At 45.3% G+C, this 27010-nt stretch overlaps 1 protein-coding gene across 2 annotated transcripts; it reads left to right on the top strand.

Moving 5' to 3' along the window:
• The first annotated feature begins 2408 nt into the window (after positions 1 to 2408).
• On the top strand, positions 2409 to 17531 carry NRSN1 (neurensin 1). 2 transcript variants are annotated; one of them, XM_039216703.1, is made up of 4 exons: positions 2409 to 2514; positions 4276 to 4348; positions 11361 to 11558; positions 16587 to 17531. In XM_039216703.1, the coding sequence occupies exons 3-4, from the start codon at positions 11370 to 11372 to the stop codon at positions 16983 to 16985; spliced, it is 588 nt and encodes a 195-aa protein (XP_039072634.1). In that variant the 5' UTR covers positions 2409 to 2514; positions 4276 to 4348; positions 11361 to 11369; the 3' UTR covers positions 16986 to 17531. The 2 variants fall into 2 exon arrangements, with proteins under 2 accessions (XP_039072634.1, XP_039072633.1); XM_039216702.1 differs by lacking the exons at positions 2409 to 2514; positions 4276 to 4348 and having other exon boundaries at positions 11346 to 11558.
• The last annotated feature ends 9479 nt before the right edge of the window (positions 17532 to 27010 follow it).

The following is a 27010-nucleotide window of genomic DNA, read 5'->3' on the forward strand; positions in this document are numbered from 1 at the left end:
AACATCTACAACCTCTCCTGACCCCTTTTCTCTGTGACTTTCCATAATGCTTCTGCCTTCATCTCACCCTTCGTGCTCTGAACGGCAGCCATTCCACAAATATGTGTTGAATAATGAATTAAGACGTTCACTGGTAAATGTTTTTATGTAATATAACCCAGGGAAATCGTGTAGCATGTTTTAAGTGAAAATTTAGTTGCTTCTAAATGATCATCTTTGTTCCCAAATGTTTGCAAAACTAATAAATAAAAACTATGGACTTGAGAAAGGCAAGATAATTATGATAATTCACATTTTAAGGGCATCTTGGGACGTGTAAAGCATCTTACTTTATCTCAAGGTACTTCAGACTGAGAAGGAACCAAAAGCAGATGTGCTAGAGGTGGAATTCAGAAGACCTGTGTTACCCCCGGGGCTCCTGAATAGGCATACCCACCCCTGTGCCACTTTATCAGAGATGTCCACAGAGAGGCCAGAGATAGCATTGGTTGGAAACAGATCTGGTAACAGAGGAGATAGAATGCTTGGGAAATTGAGAAGACTTGAGACTTCCAGCTGAAAATATTCATAAGCCCCCAAAATGTTCAGCTAAATCATCATCATCGTCATCATCATCAGAGCTATAATTTACTGAATAGTTACTACGTACCAGGCATCATGATAAATGCTTTATAAACAGAATTTCACTTAATTCTTCCAAATACCTTATGAAGTAGATATTCCTATGATCATTTTGGAGCTGAGGAAAATGAGGTATACGGTTTTGAAGCCACAGGACCAGCTTGAATATCAGGCGTTGGCAGTGCCAGGATTAAAACCCAGGTCGGTCCAATTCTGAGCTCTCTGAATGTCTAATGGATGATACAGTCTTCACGCATCGTGAGAAGAAGCCAGGACACTTAGGAGAAACCAACACTGGGGACAGCTGGAAGCCAGTTGTGCCCTTCCAAAGCCTAAGCTCTGACAGACGTGTCACGGAGCCCCTGGATTTTGTACGTGTGCTGATTCTCACGGACTTTAAGGAAGGGAAACCCAGGAGCCATGTCCCAATCTAAGAATAAACTAATGTTCGCCAAATCTACTCACTGAATCTGAGAAAAGCAAGCTAATAAGCAACCTGTCGAAAGTCCTGAAAGATGTCCTTTTTGAAGCCTGGGAAGGGAGAAGGAAGTGTACCTGCAGGTGTGAAGAGGGCTGAGAAGTCATGTTGAAACCTGGGGCAAGAGTTGAGAACCAGAAGAACGGAGGAAACAAAGCCATCTCTGTGGTTGCTTTGCTTCCGAGCATTTGCTCAGCCTTTGCTTTGGTCTGTCTACTGTTTCATGAAAACAGAGTTGCTTCTGTGTTTTTCAGACACCATGTCACGTATATCCTAAATCCTCTCTAGGAGATACATCTATGGATCCCAGTCCTCCTCTTCCACTTGGTAGTTGTGCGACCTGTGCCAAGTAATTGTGAGTCTGTGTCATCATGGGTACAAGTCGCTTCTCTCTAAACCTTGGCTTCCTCTTCTGAAAAATGGGATAATAAAGAATACCCCCCCAGACACACACGTAGAGTTGACGTGACAACTTAATGACCTGATACGCATAGAATTAATATATACGTAATGTGTCTATAGCAATGCCTGCCTGGCACACAGTAGGCACTATGTAAATGTCACCTGTTGTTACTGTGTGTGCAGAATGGCTGTGCAAATATTAACTATTTTAGCAATCATTTTCATTAAATGCCACTTACCAGGGGTCTGCAGTCTCCAGAAGCAGGGGTCATTGTTTACATGCCAACCTGCCCACACCTACACACGGTTTCCGAGCTATTCACAGGTAATTTCTAGTGTGCTCTTCCTTCACGCACCGGGGGGGGGGGGGGGGTCCTTGCACAGCATCCCTGAATTCACTCTCTTGACAATTCCTCTACCTCGCCCCTGAAGTTGGGGTCAGGGGCCCAGGTGAGGGGCGGACTGTGGCCGGTGTGGACACGGCCAAAAGGTTCTTCCAGCGGGGCTCCTCGCCTCGCGTCTCATCAAGCACGAAAGTCCAGCGTCTGGAGAAGCCTCTGCGCACCCCAAATGAATCCCAAATGGGGCGGTGGCGCAAGACGCACACGTTCACTTAAAAAGTAAGCGGTCGCGGCACCTGCCGCGGGCAGGCGCTGTGCCGGGCGGGGGCGCGCACCGGGAGCGCAGGAAGGCAGAGCGCGCTGCGGGCGCCGCCACGCTCCCCGGGGACGCGCGGCCGGGAGACCGCCAGTCCGCGCACGCGCCCTGCGGGGCCCCGCCCACGCGCCGCCCGAGCGCGCCCCGCGGACGCACGTGGCCCTTCCGGCGGCCGCCGCAGCTGCGCGGGCCTCGGGCGCGCGGGCCGCCCAGCTGTCAATCACCCGCGGGCTGAGCTCCGCCAGGCGGGCGCTGCGGCGGCGGCGGCGGCGGCGGCGGCGGCGATGGGACCCCAGCGAGAGATCTGCGGCTAGCTGGCTGCACTTGCTCCACGGGTCAGGGGATCGGAGGGGCAGGTAAAGCCTTGCGGACCCCCGGGGCGGGCTTCTGCGCTCCGTGTGGCGTTCCCCAGCTCTCCCACCCCTCCCTTTCTCTCTCTCCTTCCTCTCTCCTCCCGCACAAACATCGTGTTCTTCCTGTGTCTGTCACACGCACTCCTTACTCATTCGCGTTTATTATATGTGCACACATCTCTGTAAAAGCATGCATCTTAAAATCCGTGCACACATACAGATTAGGGGTAGCCAACTCCTTGCTTTGGTGGTTTGTGGTTTGTGTTACGTAAGAGCTGGGGACGTATACAGGGAAAACTTAAGGAGTTGCTCTCCCGGGAGACGAGAAAAGTTATATATTAGGTAAGAGTGAAATGCACGTATTTGGAGTTTGCAAAGCCGGTTTGATTTGTTTTCCGAGCTGAATTTAACCCTCACTTGCCCTCCCCATTCTCTTGCCATATTCAAAGATATCTGCGTGCTTTGATATAATCTCAGGACCTACTACCTCTTTGTGTTGCTAGAAGTGGGTTGAGGGGGGAAGGTCAGACCAAAGCTGGTGACCTCAAAGAAGACAAAGCTAGAGTTAAACAGCTGGTGTTGACTTAATTATTGGTTCCTGGCTCTGTAGCAGAAATGTTTTCAGCACGTTGGAGAGATCTCTGGGCTCCAGACCAGGCCAGCCTTTGGTGAAGGGCTTATGTAGAGTCCTTTCCTTCCGAGAAAAGGGGAAGGCGACAGATAAAAGGAAAGGACATTTAAATGAGAGAGACAGACACTGATGAGAAAAAAAGAGAGGGGGGGGCGGGGAGTGGAGGGAAGGGGGGATCTTGTTCTCTTTTGCTTATCCAGATCCAGGATTCTGATAAAATTTGCTTTTTCCCCCCACCAGAATCTGCTCACATACCACCTGCAAAATAAAATTTTAGAGCAAAGAAATGAGTCTTGAAGAAGGTTCGACTATGGTTCATATCAACTGAAACTGGGAAATACTAAACACAGTTTGTCAGGCCTCAGCCAGGCTGGCTCCCCTCAAGTCTTTGAGGTTCTCGTGCAAATGGATGGGGAAGTGTTCTTCAGAAAGAATTTTTAATGACCTCTTGAAAAATATCACCCGGCTATTATTTTATTTCACGTGATTAGAGTAATGTAGGAAGCCACTAGTTCTGTAGCTGGCAATGGCTTTTTAATTAAATCTTGCACAGGCACCTGCTTTTCTTAGGCACATGGAAAGTAAAATGGTCCTGATAGGAAAAAATGGATATAGGAGTAAAAATCAACCCAATGACTATCTCATCTAAAAAACCTTAAGAAGTCTAAAATGCATGTAAACAGATCAGAAAATACAATGGCTATAAGATTAATTTTTATAATATAATGGAACAGGCACCAAATCAGTTCTAGAGTATCTAGGGAGCAAATAAACTTTTTATTTAGAATTATTAAAATACACATGGATTAGTCTACATGGTATTTTTGAGTAGTGGAATAGAATTATAGCAAAATAAGAATAGCATTTGTATAGTCTGTTATAGTTTACAAAGCCCTTTCGTTTATGTTGTCTCATCTACCCTATAAAGTCTCACGAGAGCCAACTGAAAAGTTATAGAACATGAATATTTTTGTAAAAAAAAAAAACCAAATATCTCCCTGCTCTTCAACAAGAAGTCCTTTATCAATATGTTTGTCAACAATAAAATGATTCTCTACAGATCCTAAGATGGCTTATGACATTTAGATTTTTATCTGTGTCACATTCTGCAGAGATTTTTTTTCCTTAAATAGGTTTGAAGGATGTGCCGTTAAAAAAGAAAGGCCAAAGACTGACAAGGAGAAGAGGAAGAGGAAACCTTCAAAGGTAAGACTGAAACCTTGCCCCATGTAAATTCATAAGCACCTTGTGGTTTGCATGTAGATAAAGGAGAGATTTAATGAGATTATAGGTTTACTCTTCTCCATTTGGTTTTTGACGTTGTATACCTTACTTAAAAAGAAATCTTGGGGCGCCTGGGTGGCTCAGTCCGTTGGGCGTCCGGCTTCAGCTCAGGCCATGATCTCACGGTTTGTGGGTTCGAGCCCCGTGTCAGGCTCTGCGCTGACAGCCCAGAGCCTGGAGCCTGCTTTGGATTCTGTGTCTCTCTCTTTCTCTGCCATTGCCCTGCACATGCTCTGTCTTTCTCTGTCTCTCAAAAAATAAATATTTAAAAAAATTAGAAAAAAAACACATCTTGAAGAAGTAAAGTAATAAGATTATTGCATATCATTATCCCCTCTTAAAAAATTATTGAAGTGCTACATATCCACTAACTTAGAAGGTATTAAAAAGCTCATCATATGAAGCCACAATCCCTACCAACACTGATCCAAGAAAATAAAATACTGAAATGATCTGTTGGTAGAAACACAGTTTCAAGTGTTAAGGTCTCATCTATACGATTCTAGAATGTCTGATTTAAAAATGAAAACCCTGTTAGCAGGCCCTCATGCCTTCCTGCATCCACACTGAGGCTGACTGAGTCCTTTAAGCAAACTGACCTTTCGGTTTGGCGTCAGATAAATGGTCAAAATCAGTGCTGTGCCTGTATCTTGCAGCCTTGGCTCTGTGGAAAAGTGGCTCTAATGGCAACTTCACTCTCATTATCTCAGGACGATTTTATGGGAGAGAAAAGCAGTATGAAAAATGGAATGATATTTCAAAGAGAATAAATAGAACAGGGCCTGCCCCTGGCCTCACCACTGACTCACACGTGGAGCCCTGGGAAAACACTAATCTCTTTTGTGCCTCAATTTTCTGCCTCTCTTATTTCAAGGAGACCATGAAGACAAATAAGATAAAGTCTGTGGTGTTCTTGGAGTTTCATGAGGCATAAAGACTTATGTCTATTTCCATGGCTATGAACCCTTTCCAAATAAAATAAAAAGTAATTGCATTTATTTGAATGAAATTCAAATTTCCAGCAAATTGGTACAGTAATGTATTGGTAGACACAGAGCTCATAATACAAATACCGGTTTCCTCGCTGACAGAGGAATTGTTCAAGGGGTTCTCAGCATTTGCACGGAGAAATCGCCTGCTACAAATACTCAGTTTTGTGCCCCCTTAGGTTGCATTTCTTGCTTCAGGCGCATTTTTCCTAATCTAAGTGTCTGCCGAGAGCAGACCGCCCCATTTATATTATTACCCTGTCCCGTAATCTGGCACATAATTAGTGAAAACAATGAAGGAAGGGAGGAATGAAAACGAAAGGACCACTCAGGCCATCATCTGCACCAACCCATGTACAACTTTGTGCCGAGAAGCTTCCATTCAAAGTGCTTGTCAACAGGACAGGCAAATCCTCTACCCTCATGAAGCTTATAGTCTATCAAGTACATAGTCCGTCAGTCCATAAACAAATAGACCGCATAATGGAGCATCAGATGGTAGCAAGCACTATGAAAAGAAAGACATTTAGACAAGAGAATAGAGAGCTGACATTGAATGTGCTAATTCTAGGAAGCCTCTCAGAAGTGTTTGGAAGGAGAGTTAGGGTCTGGTTTTCTCTTCCTGTGGGTCTGTGGGACATGACAGGTGTGCTGTGCTGCTAAGAATTGAATATCCATTTAAATGTATAACTGTGCAAAAAGTTGAGATAGATACCACAGACAGATTATAAAAAGAAGAAAACTGAGGGGGCACCTGGGGAGCTCAGTCGGTTAAGCTTCCGACTTCAGCTCAGTTCATGATCTCATGGTTCGTGGGTTCGAGCCCCGTGTTGGGCTCTATGCTGGCAGCTCAGAGCCTGGATCCTGCTTCAGATCCTGTGTGTGTCTCTCTCTCTGCCCCTCCCTCACTTGCACTCTGACACTTTCAAAAATGAACCTTTAAAAAAGAAATTAAAAAAAAGAAGAAGAAAACCATGGAACCATGGATGGATCCTCACCTATTAACACCTAGGATGTCCTTCCTGGAGAATGAAAGTAACTCCCTCTTCATAGACGACCGAACAGCCAGATGCCGAGGTTGCCTGTGGCCCATCATGATGGCCACGCTGGCAGCAGGGACACAACAGGCTCCCTGGGGTGTTTATAAAAGGAATACTCACGTGGACTCATTTAAGTACAACACTGGAAAAGAGTTCCACTCACTGGCCACCCCGTTTATGCACTTCCGGGGACATTAAGGCTTTCTCTGAAGAAGAGAGCCCTCAAGAATCCATCACTCAAGGACAGTCATAGATATAACATTACTGTTTTTGCAGCTGCTACTGTAGCTATCCAAAAACAAACCCCAGAGCTCCCATGAAACTTTGCTCACTAGGTAAATGCTGAGCCAAGCTGAAAAGCCTTTGTACCTACCATCCGTTTCTTGTCAGCCCTAGTTTATTATATACTAATTACCCAGCTTTTAAAGTGACTTTATGAAGTGACATCTATATCCATCATATATCCTTCATATATTGATACTCGAGGTATCAATCAACCAAGTGGAGTCTAAATAGCAATAACATTGGGGCGCCTGGGTGGCACAGCTGGTTAAGCGTCTGACTTCAGCTCAGGTCATGATCTCATGGTTCATGAGTTTAAGCCCCAAGTCGGGCTCTGAGCTGTCAGCTCAGAGCCTGGACCCTGCTTCAGATTCTGTCTCCCCATCTCTCTCTGCCCCTCTTCCACTTGCACTCTGTCCCTGTCTCTCTCTCAAAAGTAAATAAATGTTTTAAAAATTCTTTTAAATAAATAAATAGCTTTAACATTTTCTTTATTGGGACAAAATGATACTGGCTTCCTCCTGAGGAATGTAACTCTGTTAGGTTTTTGTACTAAAATCCTCACTGTAACATGATATACTTTAAAACTCCTGTTCTTTCTAGTGATCATTCTCCTCTAAGAATGAATCCAACAAGTTACATATTAGGAAAGACGTATGAAACCTCTAAGACCCCCAGGGACGACAGGCACACCTCATTTTATTGGTGCTTCACTTAAATATGCATCACAGACAATGTGTTTTTAACAAATCGAAGGTTTGTGGCGACGCTGCATCAAACAAGTCTGTCGGTGCCATTTTTCCAACACATTTGTTCACTTCCAGTCTCTGTGTCACATTTTGGTAATTCTTGCAAGATTTAATCAAACTTTTTCATTATTGCTATATTTGTTACGGTGATCTGTGATCAGTGATCTTTGATGTTACTGTTGTAACTGTTGTGGGGCACCAGGAACTATGCCCGTATAAGGCAGCAAAATTAATCAATAAATGTCCTGTGTTCTGACTGTTCTACCAACCAGCCATTCCTCCATCTCTCCCCCTCTCCTTCGGCCCCCATGTTCCTTGGGAGACATCAATATTGAAATTAGGCCAATCAACACCTATTTAGTGGCCATTAGAGTTCAACTCAAAGAAGAAATCCGTGGATGTGGCAAACTGCATTGTTGTGTGATTTTAAGAAGTTGCCACCGCCATCCCCACCTATAAGCAGCCACCACCCTCATCAGTCAACAGCCACCAACACAGAGGCAGAGACCTTCCCACCAGCAAAAACATCACAGCTTGCTGCAAGTTCAGATGATGGTTAGCATTTTGTGGCAATAAAGTGGGTTTTTTTTCACTTAAGGTATATACATTTTCTTTTAGACATGATGCTATCACACCCTTAATAGACATCGTAAAATAACATCTATAGGCACTGGGAAACCAGAACATTCATTTGACTTGTTTTATATGATATCTGTTTTTTTTTTCTGGGGGTCTGGAGCCAAACCTGCCATACCTGAGATACACCTGTACTATTTAGGCAACATACACGAATACTGAAGTAAGTTGTTAAACAGATAAAAAAAAATACACAGCCATTTAGTCTACTTAATACCAAATCACTAACCTAGCTAGTAGCTTATACACTCTTTTAAACTGAAGCTTCATATATACTATAATGGTAAAGAATTTGGGACAATCTGATTATCAGTCAGTGAGAGTATGGGAGGAGGTGGGTAAACAGTAGACTCAGTTGTCTATCTGACAAAAATAATTGATTCCTTCTGTAAATACATGGCCAAAGACTCCTGGAAAAGTGTATCTGGAAGGAATTAGAGGTTATCTGGCTCAACCATCTCATGTTAAGGGGGGTAAAACCATAGCCCAGGGAGGTTAATGAGTTGGCCTCTCATGTCATGACCAATACATTGTAGATCAAGAACGAGGATGAGAACCCATCCTGTGCCCTGTGTGGTGAGCACAGCACAGGCCATGTTCTTGTGCTTGTTTTACTGGAGAAGAAATTAGTCTCATTGGGATCCTGTCCTGGGATGTATCAAGCATCACTGAAAATCCATTCCGACTCAGAGGGGAGCCTTCCATCACTCTGGCCCCAACAACATTTGTTTTATGACACCTTGTATCTTTTTTATGATTTTACCCATATTTTGTTTAACAATGTTGGATTACTGAGTCTTATCCTATAAAGCAGAAACATTCGACCTTGTGTACCAGAAACAGCTGTGCAGGAGGGACTACAATATGTCATACAGTCCTGCTCTGCATCAGAGCTCAACCTTGAGGGAACAAATGACTTCAGTTAGCATCAAGGGAAGATAACTCGTACTGTTGCTATGACGGATTTCTTCTTGCTCTTGTCTTATTTTCATCCTTTTTCCATGTTAACATCTCTGATGCTTTGTAGGAAACCTGAAAATACACTATTTGGATGAGTTGGTCTGATTATGCAAGTACATGATTCAGTCCAAACTCCAGCTTTCTGTATTGTCATCTTTCGTCTGCTCCCTGACTCATGTTGTGACCTTTAGCAGATGACTTTCCTGTGCCTCAGTTTCTTCAATGACAAAGCAGAATTAGTAACATACGACTCCCATCTCCCCTTCACCAAAATTTTATGACAATGTCTTAAAAGAAAGTGGCTTTAAAATTATCCTGCTTATGTATCATTAGTAATAGGCCCTTATTAATCATCTTCATTGTATAACCATCAAGTTAAAGGTACTGAAGCAATCATCCTAACATTTAAAATATGAAAACTAGGTTGACAAAAGAATTCGATCTATCAGGCTTTGCTGCTCTAGTCTGGCAAAGTACATTCTAAAATCTTTATATTTTATGAAATAATATCTTCTGAAATGTTTAAAAGTTAAAAAAGAAATGTTTAAATCACCTCCCCTGCCCTCTCTTCCTGGGTGATTTCTCCTGGCTGCCATATCTGAAACAGGGAGAAAGTCACTAAACGTAGTGACCAACACTTAAAAAATATGAGGTCACCATCAGTAGCATCTGTCTGCATCATTTTTCTAAGATCAGGGCCATTTTCTACCTTAATTTGACTCCATTTTGTAACCAGGACCTGTTTTTGGCTAAGAGCACCCCTTAATAAGATAATCTTATGGATTTGCTTTGTGGTCAGGGGACAGGAAAATGCTAACTATCGCTGGCTTCAACTTTGATTTTGGCCCCATAATTCTATCCAACCAAACTAAGTGGCCACACAGGGGCACTTGCCAGACCTTCAGATTAATTTTTTCCTTGTCAGTAGATAAAATATCACTATGTGGGTTCTTGAGAAGTAACTGGAAACATTTAATATGTCTTCTGTTAGCCTGGACTCAAGGCAGGCTCTGAGAGACCCCTTCTACATCGTTCCTCACTTTGTTATTTTGAGACTTGACTATGTCCACACAGGGAAAGCCATCTGGAGGATAACTGGAAAATCTAAAAAAGTATTTCACGTTTCCAGCTACATATTTATCTGTCTATATAGAGACAAGAAAACCAAATACCAAAAAGAGAATTGCCTCACTCACCAAAATTGCTGTCCCTCAACAATTCCTTTTTTTTTCATGATTAATAATCAAATGTTTTCTAACTGTATTGATGAGGGCAAATCAAATATAAATAACATCTTTTTTTAAATGTTTATTTATTCTTGAGAGGCGGGAGGGGCAGAGAGAATGGGAGACAGTGAATCCTAAGCAGGCTCTGTGCTATCAGCGCAAAGCCTAACGTGGGGCTTGAACTCACGAACTGTGAGAGCATGGCCTGAGCCAAAGTCAGATGCTTAGCCACTGAGCCACCCAGGCACCCCAGAAATTACCATCTTGAGAAGACAGCACCCCAAACAGCCCACCTAGTGTGTACTTTCATTAACAATCCCCTGGCTTCTTGTATATACTAGCCACTTCATGCGCCTAGTGAGAGGCTGGGTCTACCCTCTCCCTGATGCCCTAGCATCCCACATGGACAGACGTATCCACAAATAACAACTTAAATGTCTAGTGTTAGCGTTCTGTAAGATGTAAATTATTGGCTGAGCCATTTGTGATTAATAAAGCATGAAGTGTACACAGCTACAGCTTCTGTACAACTTGACAATTAGCTAAAATGTTGGAACACGGTCCATGAGATCTGAAAGCAAAATTGCAAGCTGCTAAGAGTAAACTATGTATTTTCCACAAGGGAACATGGTTAAGCATCCAAAAGGACAACCCAAGACAAATTCCATCTGTAGCAAGTGAGGGTACCTGCCTAGTTCTGTAACGTGCAAGTGTAAACACTACTGGATTCTTAGAGATGAAAGATTTCTTGTCAAGACAATGGAAATCTCGGCTTCTTGCCATTTTTCATTGTGCTTCATGCTTAAGTTTTTGCATAATTTAAGCGAGCTGTGCTATTATGTCTCATTTCATTTATGGAGAACCAGTTTCTAGTCCTTGAGTGTTTGGGGGTAATTTTGCATTAAGTAGAAAAGCAGAGCAGCTTTTAAGAAAAGCTCAAATAGACTCTCAAATAGACTAACATTACTCAGCCTGGTTCGCACTTTTAATATGCCTTTTAATCCTGAAGCCAGAGCTCATGGGGCTGACGGCTGTGGATGTTGTCATTCCAGCTCGTAAGGATGAGTTCTTGCAGCAACATCTGCGGATCCAAACAAGTACAGGCCGCTCCCGAGGGCGGGCACCAGCGCTACGGAGTCCGGTCCTACCTACACCAGTTTTATGAGGACTGTACCACCTCGATCTGGGAGTATGAGGATGATTTCCAGATCCAGAGATCACCTAATAGGTGGAGCTCAGTATTCTGGAAGGTAAGGAAAGAGCATATGCGTAAGTCAAGAAATGGCAAAGGTATTGGATATTACCACATCCAATCCCATAGCTACGGAGAGCTGATGGGTCTGGTCTTCTCTGTGTGCATCACTCCTGGTGATACGCAGTGCAGTTCTCTTCCCCTCGGGATGGAGAATATAAACGTTGCACTGAAGAAAGCCCCGAAGTGCAGTACGGTTGTTGATTTGCAGGTTAAACATAAATAGGCATCATTGTCATCATCATTATTTCTGCTATTATTATTCATGTGCTACTAAATTCATCAACTGTGAAGCCGTCCATAGGCAAAACATTATACACTTCCAGCCCCCCTTATAGACGGTAATTATCATTTGACACATTACAACAATTAGGAAAAAGGAGTCATTGGGTACTGCGAGAGAGAGCTGAAACATGATACGATGGTCAGGATGCCAGCCCAGCCTCTACCAGACACATGCTCATGGGGCTCTGAGAGCCCAGCACCTTCGAATGAAGGCACCCCACCAGACAATGTGTTCAGTCACTCCTCATAAAATTAGTGAGCACCTACTCTGTGCCAAGAATTTGCAAAGTGCTAGAGGTTAACGTGGTGAACAGAAGGGACAGCACTTTGCAGCCCATCGTGGGAAACAGACCATAAACAAATAAACCACATAATAGAATGTCACGTAGTAACAGCTGCTGCAGAGAGAAATAAATCAGGACAAGAGGGCAGGGAGCGATGGAGGCTGGACCTTAGTACGCTGATCCTAGATAGCCCTTCAGAGGAGATGGCATTTGAGCAAATAGGATGAGATCATAAGATTACTTGGCTGAAGGCCTTTCTGGGCCAGGAAGATAGTCCAAAGCTCTGAAATGGGAACAAATTTGGTGTTTGAAAAATAGCAAAGAGGTACAGTCTGGATGGAGTGGATTGAGAGAAGGAAGAAGGATCCAGAAAAATAACAGGACACAGATGATTTATATAGAGCCTCGTGGATGATAATGAAGATGCTCGCTTTTACCTTGAGAGAGATGGGAAGCCCACCTGAGCATTTTAGGCAGAGGAGTGACATGATCTGACTAATATTTTAATAGGATCATTCTAACCACAGTATGGAAAATAGATTATAGGAAGACAAGGGTATTTGGGACACTATGAAAGAAGCCAGGCAGGAGATGATGATGGCTTGGATGGTGTTAGTAGAGATGGAGAGAAGTAGTCCAAATTACCACAAAGTTTGAAGACCAAGATGTCAGGACATGCTCATGAAGTAGAGGAGAGGAAGAAGAGTCCAACATGACTCCAAGGAGTGTAACCTGGGCCATGTAGAGAATGATGTCACAACTTGCTGGGATGGGGAACACTGGGAGAGCAGTGGGGGTGGTGAGGAACCAAGCGTTTGACTTTGGCCATGATATGTCAGAGCTGCCTGTCAGACATGTGAGTGGGGGTCTCTAGTAGCAATTTAAACACAGCTCATGGCTTGGGAGTCCATGACATGCAGAATATATAAGAGGCACCAGACTAGATAAGGTGATCCAGGAAGAGAATATGGACACGGAAGAGAAGAGGACATTGGGATGTTTGAACACCTAGAAATCAAGGGTAAGGATATGGGAAATGATGCTGAGAAGACACAAACTTAGGCGGGGCTTCAGGTCCCCTCCAGCTCTGGGATTCCGATCTTTTCAACTTTCTCCCAAAAGATCCCAGAGTGTTTTACATTGATATTGTCATAAACTTAACAATGTATTGGCAAGATAGCTTAATGAGAGGCAGTATCACATAATGATTATGAGTATGGACTCTGTCCCCAGATAACATGGGTTCAAACCTCCGCTCTTCCATAATGGCTATGACTTTGGGCAAGTTAGGACCTTATTGGGCCCTAATGGTGATGCTACCAGGTAAAGTTGTGAGAGGTAATTAAGATAATCTTTACCAAAGAGCTTAGCACAATGTCTGGTATGCACTCAAGCATTCGTGTATTAGCTACTATTATCAGATGTCATATGGAACATTAGGTCCTGAAGTGGAAATAAAATTTGAAATCTAGTTAATAAATAAAGTACTGGGTAACATAGTTGTTAGTACAGATTCCCCAAGACCTGTGTTATTTTAATATCTCACTACTGTCATGTTGTCTATACTCAAATTGGTCGAGCCTGCATCCTTGCCCTGTAGAAATGTCATCTCTGATGAATCCTTACTGGCAGGGACCGATGAAATACATAGCCAAGCTTGGCACATCTTGTATTTACCCAGTTAAGTGGGTGGTTGCTTTCCTATGTGTCAAAAAAACAAATATTTGCCTGACAGATCTGTTGTGCCAAGAGCATAAAAAGCCACTGTCATACAGGATATTGAAAGCATTCACACGGTTCCAAAGCACTCGCAGTGGGATTTAAGAAGCTGTAAATCTGTCAGACAATATATAGGTATGGATTTAAAATAAAGAACCTGCAGTAAGTTACCAGCCCCAGAATCCAGATTTTAGTACTTTCTCCCTTCTAGTTTACAAACAAGATCCACACGTATTTGTTCCCTGTAGTGCTGGGCCTACTTCAGAGACTAAAAACAGGCAAAAGTCCATGGCCTCCTAGAGATGATATTCCAGCAAAATCCAAATCCTAGACCCAGATCCTAATCACAAGACACGAGACTGGCCATTCAGAAACTTGTAGTCAACCTGAATCACCTAAGAATTCACTGAATTCGTGGGCTTAGAGACTCACCTCTACCAAGGGAATAAACTAACTGGTCTTCCGTTTCCTCCTGGGGAATACAAGTGAATTTATTCCAGCGGGTGTATGAAGTGCTTTGTATCAATTGTGCACGTTTCCGTTACGATTCTTCTTCATGGTTCCTTTCATTTCAGACTGCACCTGTAGGTGGTTCAAGTTAGGGGCTTCCGTTTCCCCAGTCCCAGTAAAGTGGTGCTTAAGGCGATGTCGGTCTCCCGCTAAGGCTGGGTCTGCTGTGCCTCAGCAGGGGCTTCGTGAGAATGGAGACTGAGCCACGGGGGCCTGAGTTAGACTCTTTGCCCCGTCACAGGGATCTGTACAAGCTGTATCTCACAGTGCTGTCCTCCTTGGTTCCTTGGTTCCTCCCTCCCTCCCTCCCTCCCTTTCCTTCTCCTTGCTTTTCCTTCCTTCCTTCTTTCCTTCCTTCTTTCTCCTTCCTTCTTCCCTTCCTTTCTCTCTTCCTCCCTCTCCCTCCATTCCTCCATTCCTTTCTTCCTTCCTTCTTTGCCTTCCTTTCTCCCTACCCCCTCCTTTCCTCCATTCTTTCCTCCCTTCCTTCCTTCCTTCTTCCTTTCCTTCCTCCCTCCCTCCCTTCCTTCCTCCCTTTTCCACAAATGTTTGTGTGTCCACTGTGTACAAGGTTATGTGGTTGGCTCTGGGATTCATCTGTGAGTAAGACCCTGCTCTTCACTTGTGAATTAGATACACCATTGACCTGAAGGGGTCCACAAATAATGAAGGTAGACATGTCCAAGGTTACAACCCAACATGATAAGCACGGCCCTAAGAGTAGTCCCAGTACATACCCGGAGCACAGGCACTTGGGGGAAGGGAGGACCCCCAAGGAGAAGGGCTGCCTGGAAGAGAAGGGCTCCACAGAGAGACCCCCGTGAACAAGCGGAACCTGGGCATCGTGGTCGCAGGAAATGTATTCTAAAAGCCGAGACATGACAGATGATGGCTTGTTCAGGACACTGAAGACAGCTCAGTGTGCCCGGACAAACATTTAGAAGTTAGAGGAGAGGGGTCAAGAGATGAATGGGGAAATGTATAATTAGGGCCAGATCACAGAAGACTTTCAAATGCTTTGAAATCAAAATCTCTTAAAAAAAAAATAATTGAAATTTCTCCAGAACCTTCCAGCTTGAGTACAGCAAGGGGGCAAGTTCATGATTCTAGGCTTTCTGGATGACCACATGGTTGCCTCAGCCACAGCCAGTTTATCCCAGTGCCTGCAACTCCTGCCATTTGCAAAAGTCCCTGTGATCTGGTCCCACCCACCCCTTGCCACTCACTGTGCTGCCCAGAAATCTGTTGGGCTGTGGTGGCACTTTTCTTTCTTAACCTTGCACTTGACCTTGACTAAGGCTGCTGCCACCTGACCGTGCAGCCAACCACCCGAGTAAGGCAGGTATAAAGTAATGGGAGCCATCTCCTCCCCCCGCCCTCCTGTTCATGCGTTCCTCACCTCAGACTCATCCTCACCTTCTCAACCCACATTAGAAACCTCTCAAAGGGTGCTCCGCAGCAGTGTGCACATGCAGAGTAAGACTGCTCCCCCACAGCCAGGGGACGTGAGAGGGACTCCGGCCCCTCTCTTTTCTCTCAAGACCCTCCTCCTCTCTGTCTTGATCTCTCTGGTTTGCCCCCTGAGCTAAGTCAGAGTTTCAGCTTCTGTCTTAGATGTTTCTTTAAAGCTTTGCTAGATATTACAGAGTTGGTTTTATACTAGAAATGAGAGAGGCTCAGGGGCACCTGAGTGGCTCAGTTGGTTGAGCACTGCCTTCAGCTCACGTCATAATCTCAGGTTCATGAGTTGGAGCCCCGCGTCGGGCTCTGCGCTGACAGCTCAGAACCTGGAGTCTGCTTTGGATTCCGTGTCTCCCTCTCTCTCTGCCCCTCCCCTAGTTGCACTGCGTGTGTGTCTCTCTCTCCCAAAAATAAAACATCAAAAACTTGTTTTAATATTTCAAAACAAACAGACAAACACAGACTGAAGGAGACCATGTAAACCAAAGGCAGCTTTGTCAGCTGCAAAGCATCCTACAGACAGCTCAGAGGAAAAAGTCAAGGCAGTGCTGCAGATTCCGGATGGCATTAAAATCAGAAAGGTCCTCTCTTCTTTTATAACTGGGAAATTATGTACGCTTCTCCTACAAATGATGTAGGCTTCTCCTACACATTTGGGGTGAATGGGAATATCAACTTCCCCCCAAAACCCAGCCCTCCCTTGGAAGGGCTCAGTAGAGCCCAAGCACTGAGCTCACCCTGTCTTGCTTTGCTGTGTCTTTCTCCAGGTCGGACTCATTTCCGGCTCGGTCTTCGTGATCCTCGGACTGACTGTCCTGGCAGCGGGCTTTCTCGTGCCCCCCAAAATCGAAGCCTTCGGCGAGGCCGATTTTGTGGTGGTCGACACCCACGCCGTCCAGTTTAACGGAGCTCTTGACGCGTGCAAGCTGGCGGGGGCCGTTCTCTTCTGCCTGGGGGGCACGTCCATGGCAGGGTGCCTGCTGATGTCCGTGTTCGCGAAGAGCTACTCCAAAGAAGAGAAGTTTCTCCAGCAGAAGTTTAAAGAGCGGATCGCAGACATCAAGGCCCACGCCCAGCCCATCACGAGAGCTCCGGGCCCGGGGGAAACCAAGATTCCGGTCACTTTGTCCAGGGTTCAGAATGTGCAGCCTGTAGCGGCGACCTGAGGTGCATCCCACCCTGGGCTCCCCTCTCTCTGATTACTCAGTGTTAACGTGGAGCGGGGGCCAGGCTTTGAGATGATGGGGCTTTGGCGTTGACTTGCCCCACACCCCCGGGGCGGGGCTCGGTGGGGGCATGAGCTCACCTGCGCTCAGTGTAGGTGGCTCAGGTGGCGGTGAGGTGGTGCGGCGACCTGTGTGTTTGCACCGAGCTCCTGAAAGGGTGTTTTTGTGTGCCCACCAGGCACGTCTCCCATGTTACTGGAAGGCGCTGAGCCGGGTAGACCAGATGGCCAGTGATGACGTGCTGTTTTATTTTCTGATATTGGTTTTCTTGATCTTTCCTGTGTGGTGCTGCTTCCGTTCCTGTCTCACTACACGTAAGATATTGTCGTGTGTGTTCACAGAAAAATTGAGCTCCTTGATTTTGACCCAAACATTAGTCTTTTTAGGATATCTTAACATGAAGTTACTGAGATTGGACGTGAATGTATTGGAGTTCTCCACAAATCTTTTGTTGTTTTCTCCAGATTTTTTTTTTTTTTTTTTTTATCTTTTCACACTTGGAAAGCTAAAATTGCCAACTTTAGAATCTTAGGGCAGAAATTAACGTTAGGGATATCTTTGCAGTGTCCACAAGCCAGGGAATGAGATGCTATCACTAAATAGCGTGTGACCTTAGGGGGATTTAGCCCTCCCGCCTCAATTTCCCCATCTGTATGACCGAGGTCCTGGACGGTGGTGTCCTCGTCCCTCTCCAAGGACATGTTTGCGATGTCCCCATGGCTCTCTCCTTGGTGGCACTGTTTCAGATCCGGACTCCCAGAAAAATCTCCGAGTGAGCAGCTACTTACTTACCTGTCAATATCCAGCCCCTGCAGTTTACACAGCGCTGTCGTGTTTTTATAAAGACAAAAGTAAGCCATCCTCAAATAAGAAACCCGTGAGTCGGTGTTAACTTTTAAAAGGGTTTTCTTTCTCAAATAAGATGTTTTATGCTCCGGCAAGATGCTCATCTCGCCCCTATGCACTTTTACTGAAGCTGTGGATTGAAACTGGACTGAGGAACGCACGGCCGCGGTATTCGCTCAGAATCTGTGCCACCCTCGAGTTCTGTCTCTCTTTTCCTTCACTGGATAAATAAAATATGTGAACTAGCTCAATCTGCAGTGCATCTGTCACTCCTCCTGAGTTTCCATCCTGAGGCTGAACAAGCTCACACCCCCCCTGGTGAAATGGAAGAATAAAGGAAGCGGTGAGTATTCCTGGGGCGCGCTGTCCGTTCTGCACAGTCCAGCAGGAAACGCAAGGCAAGCTGGCACCCGCAGCAAAGAGCACCAGCCACATCGGGGAAATCTTTCCAGTTTCCGCAGGTTCTCGCCTTGCTGTGAAAACGGCGTTTTAATTTTATTCTTTGAAGCCTCATACAAGCCCCAAGAACCTGTTCAAGGCAACATCATTTGAAGCATCATACCGATGACTCTTGGAAGATGACTCGAGTTTTAAAAGCCTCTAGGAAAAAAAATCATGTTAGCAGGGCTTGGGAACCTTCAGGTAGAGGCATGATAGTGGCCAGAAAATAGCAGTTCTGTCCTCACCACCACCACCCCCTGCCCCCAAAGACCTAAAAGAAACCAGGATACAGAGAGGAGAAGCTGAGTGTGAAAAGCAGTTCAACATGCACACCTTTTCTGTCCTGCCCAGGCTCTGTGAGAGCAGATACTTGTGAAGACCCTCATGATGCCCTTGGGAGGGATGGCATTTTCAGAAAGCAGTGGAGTAAGAAACACAGTTTGATTTTGGAAAGAGTGTAGACCATGTTCCCTCACGGGGAGCGGCTCCTGTACTTTTTAAAGCCGGAGTGGGCAGTTGTCAGTGGCATGGTGGCCAGAATGGCCGTAGAGCCTCAGTCTGAGGCCAGTGCAGGGAGCCAGCCTCTCCTCCCCAGTCCGGACGTCTCCACAGCAGTGCATAAATGCATGGCCATTGCCGGGGAGGGGAGCTGGGCAGACCTCCCTCCCTCTGTAAGCAGAGAGACAGGAAGGGCTTGGCCCAGGCCTATGGAGTTGGTCGAAGCCCTACAGGATTGGGGCCCACCAGCAAGTGAGCAGGGGCTCCAGGGACGGACCCTGAGGCCTCACAGGGCAACCCCTGTGTCTCCATGGTGGTCCTGTGTGGTTAGTAAGTCTATGCTCATTCTTTCCAAAATCTGCCTTTCTAAACCTTCCACACATCACACCAAATTCTGGAATTCAGTTACCTACAAGCCGAACCCCTCTTACAATGGCCCATTAGGCCACCCCAGCCCAGTCCCAGGCTAGGACGATTGTCATTCAACTATTTCCATCCTGTCCCCCTCCCAGGTTGTCTTCTGCATGGAGACACATCTGCATGTTCTTATTGTTCCATCTTGTCCCGGCCACCTATGGGGTCCCTACAAGTTTTAGAGTGTGTGTATGTAGGCAGGGGATCCCTGCCCTACTATGTGCACAGAACCCCAAGCCAAAGAACTGATGCCAGGACACTGTGTACCACCTCGGCCGGTGCTGGGGCCTCCGGTGAAGCAGTCACCCCAGGGCCCTGCACCCCAGCCCCAGGGACGCCCAGGTCTCCCGTGAAGCACTCACCCCAGGGCCCTGCACCCCAGCCCCAGGGACGCCCAGGTCTCCCGTGAAGCACTCACCCCGGGGCCCTGCACCCCAGCCCCAGGGACACCCAATATGCCCTTATTCACTGCACTGATCTTCCCAGCAATAACCATCTGCCCTTTTGGTGGCTATTGAACCCATCAAGGCCACATCAGGAAATAATAGCAATAATAACAGGACCTAATATGTACTGAGTAGAAGCATTGTATATAAGTAATTCATCTATTCCCACAAAACCCCTGTGAGGTCAGGCTGTGGTCATAGGTCTATTTGACAAGGGAGGAAGCAGGCAAAGTCCTTGCCCCAGGAGAACCAGGACGCACATCTCAGCGTCCCGGCTCTAGAGTCTCCTGCCCCCTGCAGCTGTCCCTCTCTCCCCGCCCCCATCCCTGGTTCACACGGAATGTCCCTTCCTCAGTACAGCCAGCATTTTGTACAAACACCTTCTATCGCACTCACCTCTCTTTACTATAGTGATTTGTTTACACATTTATCTTACATTAGAAGCTAGACTATTAGCCGCTTGGGTCCCGGGACCATATCTTAATGAGATGAATCCTCAGAAGTGAATATGTAAAAGCTCTACACTAATATGATGCAGCCCTTTAAAACAACTGTTGCATTTTTAGCTAGAGCCAGGTGTTCATTTGCTCACATTACAGAAAACAAAGAGGTGGCTGACAGCGGCACTAAAGCTTCTGTATGCCCATCATGCGTGTGAGTGTGTGTGCAGGTGCACGTATGTGTGTGTGTACGGGGGGAAACCACAGGTCTTCTGAATGGGACTAAGACTAGAGTGTGGATGTGGGTGTCCCAAAATAAAGCTGTCCTCAACTCAACATTTGGGTTGGGGGAGCCCAGTCTAATGGCTAACTTGCCAGTACTACATCTAAAAGCACAATCTTCCAGCTGAGGAGCCCTACTCACTGACCCAGAGCTACCAGGCACACTTCTCATTCCTCGGGGAGACTGACAGAAGAGCTAAAATGGCCTGAAAGAGCCCAAAAGAGCAGAGTCATTGTCTCCAACAGTTCTAAACAACCTGGTCTTTCATCTTTAAACATGAAGGTATTGGGGCGCCTGGGTGGCTCAGTCGGTTAGGCGTCCGACTTCAGCTCAGGTCATGGTCTCACAGTTTGTGGGTTCGAGCCCCATGTCGGGCTCTGTGCTGCCAGCTCAGTCAGAGCCTGGAGCCTGTTCAGATTCTGTGTCTCCCTCTCTCTCTGACCCTCCCCCGCTCACGCTCTCTCTCTCTCTCTCTCAGAAATAAATAAAACATTAAAAAAATAAAAATAAAAATAAAAAAATAAAAAAAAATAAACATGAAAGTATAGCCAGAATCATCAGACAGATCTGCACCTTGAAAGAGAATACACATGGAGAATATCAGTCCATGGGAAACATACACATTTCAGAAGTCACAGGAGAACTCTAAAAAAAATCTAATCAGTCTTCAAGAAGAAATTGCAGCCATAAGACAAAAACAGAATACAATAAGAAGGAACATCAAATAGTTTTCATTTTTAAATTTTTTTTAATTTTATTATTTTTTATTTATTATTTTATTATTTATTTTAAAATAACAATTTACTACATGAATAATTTGGAAGCACTTCCCCAAAAGTAAAATCCCTTCTCATAAAAATTTAAAAAGAGATAGGGGGAAACTAATTTGACAATAAACTATTTGTAAAAAAAAAAAAAAAAAAAAAAAAATTAAAAAGAGATAAAAAGTAAAAGACACAGAGAGTCAATGAAAGATAAAAAGATTATAGGGGAAAAAAGAGGAAAATATCAATAAAATAATAGAAGATTTCTCACGGCTACGGAAGACAGAAATCCTCAGATTGGACGGGTCTGTGGAATATGCAGCACTATGAGTGGCAAAAGAGGGTCAGATGCATTTTCGTGACAGTTTAGGGCAAAAAAGAAAAGGATCCCGGAAGATTCCAGAGAGAACAACCAGACATCCACAGAATAATGAACACCATCCCGGGAAGAGAGTAGGGCTGTGATTCCATGCACTAGATGGTACGGCTACTTTCAGTCTCCAGAAATACGCATTTACTCTCACCAAGGAGAAAACAATGACAAGCAAGAAAAACCCCAAAAAGGACATTTAAAAGTAGGGGTGCTTGGCTAGCTCAGTGGGAAGAGCAACTCTTGGTGTCAGAGTTGTGAGTTTGAGCCCCATGTTGGGCTTAGAGCCTTCTTAAAAATAAATAAATAAATAAATAAATGTTGAAGGAGAGAGAGAAGGAAGGAAGGGAGGGAGGGAGGAAGGAAGGAAGGAAGAAAGAAACTTTGAAAATAAACTGCACAATGAAATCACGGTCCAAATAGTAAGCATGATTCTGGGATCATGGGGAAGACCGGGTAAGAGTCTAAGACCAGGGAAACCAAGTGAAACCTGACCTTCCCGCCGGGTACAGTCGATTGCAGGCAGGACAGGAGTTTGACGTGAAGCCACAGAGACAGCACCGAACCCTGCGTCCCAGGGTTCTGCCGGGATTCACAAAGCCAAAACAATGCGAACTAATTGTTGCCCACCTTCAGGATCAAACTGTGCCGGAGACCGAAACTGCGCGGGTCATCCCTGATGGCAAGGCCTAGGGAGAAACCTGTGGGAAAGGCCTGCAAGGCAGTCAGAAGAGCCCCCTGAAGAATTCTTCTCTGCTTAGTCTGTGTCTTTTACGGTCACTTCCGCTGTGAGTCTATTCTAGGGTTAATAAGAAACCAGAATCGCCCAAAGTTCCCCCTCTTCCTCCAAAATGGGATGTACCTAAATATCACGTCTGCCCCCTCAATCAGATATTGTCTTATGAATATTGTAGTAATTAACAAAATTGGAGACAGTCCGGTATGCACGGGGTCTATAAGAGACCTGGAACTCATTTTCCTTGTGGGGTCTAATTGCCAATGATACTCCATATTACGCTTTAAGCAGAGACAAAACAAAACTTAATAGTCATAGAGGACTTTCTTGGAAAAGTGTTAGAGAAATATTTGCCTGTTGCCCCTGGCCCCAAGCCAGTGAGGCAACTTACGGATTGTTCTGGCCAAAGAATGAGACCTGTAAATGCAGAGACCAAACTCTAGTTGATCCACGTAAAACAATTCCAAACATCCTCTATGATAAATGTTGATATTGTTCTTTCTTAGTAAGGGGTTGTGAAAGTCTATCACCTGTAACCGCGGGTACAAGTATATCCTGTTATTGCCCGCTAAACTTAAATTTAAAGGGCACTGTGATCTCATGTATTCTGGCAATATGCTTCTCTTACCTTAGATACCCTGCCTTACGTAGTAAAGAACATGTAGAACTTTGTTATGACCACCCGGTTAAATTTTATTGGTTTAAGTGGAAATCACGTACCGTGAAATCACTGTTGCCAAGAAAACTTAGAAATGTTAAGTCCCATGACTGCTTTCTAAAACTGTGGATTGTTTAAGCATGATTGTTTGGATTTGCTATAAAAACCCTAAACTGAAAAATACATTGGAGCAGTCCACCGGAAGAGGCTGGCTCTGCGTCTTCTTCACCGACTCCAACCCTCACCCTTCAGGTCAACCCTGGCTTGCAGAGGCCACACCCTGCAAAACCGAAGACAAAGAAATGCCTACACTACAATTATGAAACGGACTGTATATGTGGGGAGTGAGATGTTGCGGTAATAAAGGCCGAGCCGGCGAGTCTGGGAAAGCAGAAGGGGAAAGATGAGGGGAGACAGCGGTTAGGATACTGACAGAATCATCCGACCTCAGGACAATGAAGAGTCACTGTCAGTGAAGTTCAGGGGAAGAAGAAATGCGGTAAAATCAAAAATGTAATAAAAAAAAGGAAAACTTTTAAAAAGACATATAATGGCTTGACTTTATAACTTGCAGTGATAAAGACGGCCCAATGAAAGAACTAAAAACAAACCATCAGCATTAGAAAGAAGAGAGCAATCAAATGAGATCCAGAGAAGGTGAATGAAATCCTCATCTTTCAATGATAGGAAATCGGTCACTACTGTCTCCGTTAATAAATCAAGAAATCATAAATGGGGATGTGATTTACCATTGTGGAAGAATTCAGTACGAAGAGCGTCCAACAGGAATTATTAAAGAGATCTCCTCGCAGAGAGGCCGTGGGAGGGGCCTGGGGCGGGGCCAGGGGTGGGTAGGCAGAGCTAGTTTAGTCCACACAGTGAAGACCAGGACAGACAGCTCTCCTGTCCACGCAGCTTTGATAGCCTTTAAGCAAACCGCTGTTGTGTTAGAGTTTGCCAGAAAGGAACATCAAGGGATCCTGCTTAAACAAAGGGATCTATGGTAGATTTTCGTTTCTGGGAAGGCCTCCCTGAGGAAGATACTTCATTTGTGCCTTAAAATACGAGTAGAAGTTGACCAGAATGATCATGACCTAAGGAGCAATTTTTGTTCTTTTTTGGGTGGGGTGGGGGGAGTGGGGGACTGTGGAAAGGTGGACTTGGGGAGAGAGAGAGAGAACTTTCAAGGCTGAGGCAACAGCACACACTCTCAGAGCCGAGCTGAGTGGGGCACGTGGGAAGACCCGTATCAGGTGCACTCTAGCTCAGCAGCCCATGAGCTTGGGGACAGCATCTGGGACAACAGGGCCACCAAGCTGCGCAACTCCGGCGTGATCAGCGCCCTCTAGAGATGTGCAACAGGCCAGACTGGAATTGAGGCTGAGCATCGGCAGACGGCAAGGTTATCTGCAGAAGGGCCAAGATGGGGCCAGAGCAGAAAGGGCAGGTGGGGACAGGAGAGCTCAGAGCAGCCACGGGCAGGCGAGCAGAGGGTGTAGATCAGAACTAAACACACGGCTGGGGACAGTGCGCGCTCTGCACCCCAACTCCCTAGGTCCCCGTCTCCGGAGCATCACCACCCCCCAGCCTGGTTCAGGGGAATCACTACTTGTTCAACTTCTCCTGCCTTCTGAGAAACAGAAAACATCAGCAAGAAACGAGGGGCTTGTTAGTCCCACATCTTGCCTGGGCCAATTTACTATCTGCTCTGAGGGGGAAAAGAAAGGAGACTAACATCATTGTTCTTTTGCTGGAGAGTCTGCTCAAGACTCTACTGCACAATGAGACAGAACTCAGAAATGGAACAATGCCGAGCAAATAATAAAGCCGGCTAGCATTGACTGAGCACCTTCTCTGCTGCCCGCACTGTGATAAACACTGTTACCCATTTTTGTATTTAATTTATCCTTGAAGGAATTCTAGGGGTGACTACTCTCATTTCTTCTGTTTGACAGATGAAGAAGTCTAGGCTCACAGAGATGAAGTAATTCTCTCAAAAACATAAAGCCAGAAAGTGATCAAACTAGCATTTACACCCAGGTAGCGTGACTCAAAGACTGCCCTCCCCGGGAATGGATTCTGCTGGAGAGGATGAGAAAGGAGCGGCATCTCATCTCTCTCCAAAATGTCCCAGATTAAATATGTCCTTTACCACAGAGCTTGGTAATTTAATGGAGCATAAAAATTTAGGCAGGAGGGGCACCTGGGTGACTCAGTCAGTTAAGCATCTCACACGTGATTTCGGCTTAGGTCATGATCTCATGGTTCATGAGTTCAAGTCCTGCCTACTTGGGATTCTCTGTCCCTATCTCTCTGCCCACCCCACTCCTTGTGTTCTCTCTCTCTCTCTCTCTCTCTCTCTCTCTCTCTCTCTCTCAAATAAACTTTAAAAAATGTGGACAGGAAGTATTACGTACATGTTACCACGACATAGGAATTCAGTCTAAACCAGTGCTAGTAATAAAGGCAAAACTCCCTCAGAACTCAGGTGCTGAGTTTACAAAAGGCCTGTCCCCACTGACATTTTTGGGTTTTCCCAGAGATCTTATAAAGGGCAGATGTGCTAGTCTTCGAGTGCCTTGAAGGTCAGAACCATGTCTGACTCCTATTTCTCCCTGACACCTAACATAGTTTCTAGTTCGCAGTAAAAGCTCAGGAAATGCTTGCTAAATCAAGGTATTTTAATTCTAAAAACTGCAATAATTGTTCTTACCAACCCAGTCTCCCAGTGACCTCTAGCAGTCCATAGGCTACTGGTAAGAATCACCTGTCTTGCATGTTTTGACCTATCCTAAAATAGAATGCATTTGCTGGAATTCCTGGATGGTAGATGTGCTCCAAAACCATGGCGGGGGGGGTGGGTGCATTTTTAACTATATGAATACAGCCCAATCCCTGATTGAGAGAGGTAGCAAAGCCTAGTGGTCAAGCACACAGACTCTGGAGTCACAACCCATGAACCCACGCATTCAAATCTTGGCTCTACCACTTTGTAGACTGCAGGACCATGGCCAAGTCATTACAATTCTCTGTGCCTCAGTTTCCTTATCTATCAGGAATTCTAACAGCATATAATCAACAGGTTGCTGTTGAGGACTAAACACATTAATGCATCTAAAGCACTTGGAGCAATGACTTGCACAGAGCCAGCACTCAATATAAATGCTAATGTCGTTGGCTGGGACACGGCTCGTTTACAATGCACCCAGTGAAGTCTCCAGCGGTTGGCATAAGACCCCCATGTACCTGTGCACACTTTTGCCTTCACCCCTACAGCCACCCCTACTGTCAGGCTTGAAGTGATTTGAAACCCGCCAGACAGGCCACTGACCTTTTCAACATCAAGTTTAATTAAGGCTGGTGAGGAGCTGAAGTGTAATGCTTCATGTCTTTCCATGTAGTTCAGTAAGAAAGATTTATTAACTCGTTAAAATGTCTTGTTAGTTATTTTCGGCTACTCAGAAAGACTACCACTTGCAGCCAGCTACTTATGCCAGAAAACACCAAGAATAGAACCCGACTACATTGACTTCCCAGACCGGCATTTGCGTCACTACATCAAGTTGCTCCAACATTGGGATAAAAAGCTTACACAGGTGTGGTGGTTGATTAAAACTCACCTGCCTCTGGTGACACGCAAAAGGCTGTGGACGTGTCACGACGAGGCCACAGACTAGAGCTGGCAGAGTGGACTGGGCACTCTGCTTCCAAGGAGCTGGGTCTCTCTGATGTGCTGACCTTACTTCCTGCGGAACTACCGCCCGAGCCCACTAACCTTACACTAACCTACTCGCTCTCCATTTGGCCCATCAGAGAGTTTTCATTTCTGAAACATAACCTTTCTGCTTCCCCACCTGCCTCGCTCCATCCTTTCAATCAATTTACTAATGTCTAGTCTTTTCAGAAGCAGGCTGAAATTCTCCTCAGTATCCAGTTCCCCCAATTCTCTTCTCACCCCCCTCCTGCAAAATGTGCTAATCTCTAGCTTGCAAGAATAAATCCACGTTTATATTTTTGATCTATATGTACATTCTCTCTATTCTTTCTAGTTGGTTTTTTTTTTTTCTCT

Source organism: Hyaena hyaena, unplaced genomic scaffold, assembly GCF_003009895.1.
Source record: "Hyaena hyaena isolate Hyena2069 unplaced genomic scaffold, ASM300989v1 scaffold_652, whole genome shotgun sequence".
Lineage (NCBI taxonomy): Eukaryota > Metazoa > Chordata > Mammalia > Carnivora > Hyaenidae > Hyaena > Hyaena hyaena.

Excerpts from the sequence above, each read along its gene's own strand:
- NRSN1 (XM_039216702.1), top strand. The coding sequence starts at position 11,346 with ATGTTGTCATTCCAGCTCGTAAGGATGAGTTCTTGCAGCAACATCTGC. Across the intron at positions 11,559-16,586 it reads GGAGCTCAGTATTCTGGAAG|GTCGGACTCATTTCCGGCTC; the intron begins GTAAGGAAAGAG and ends GTCTTTCTCCAG.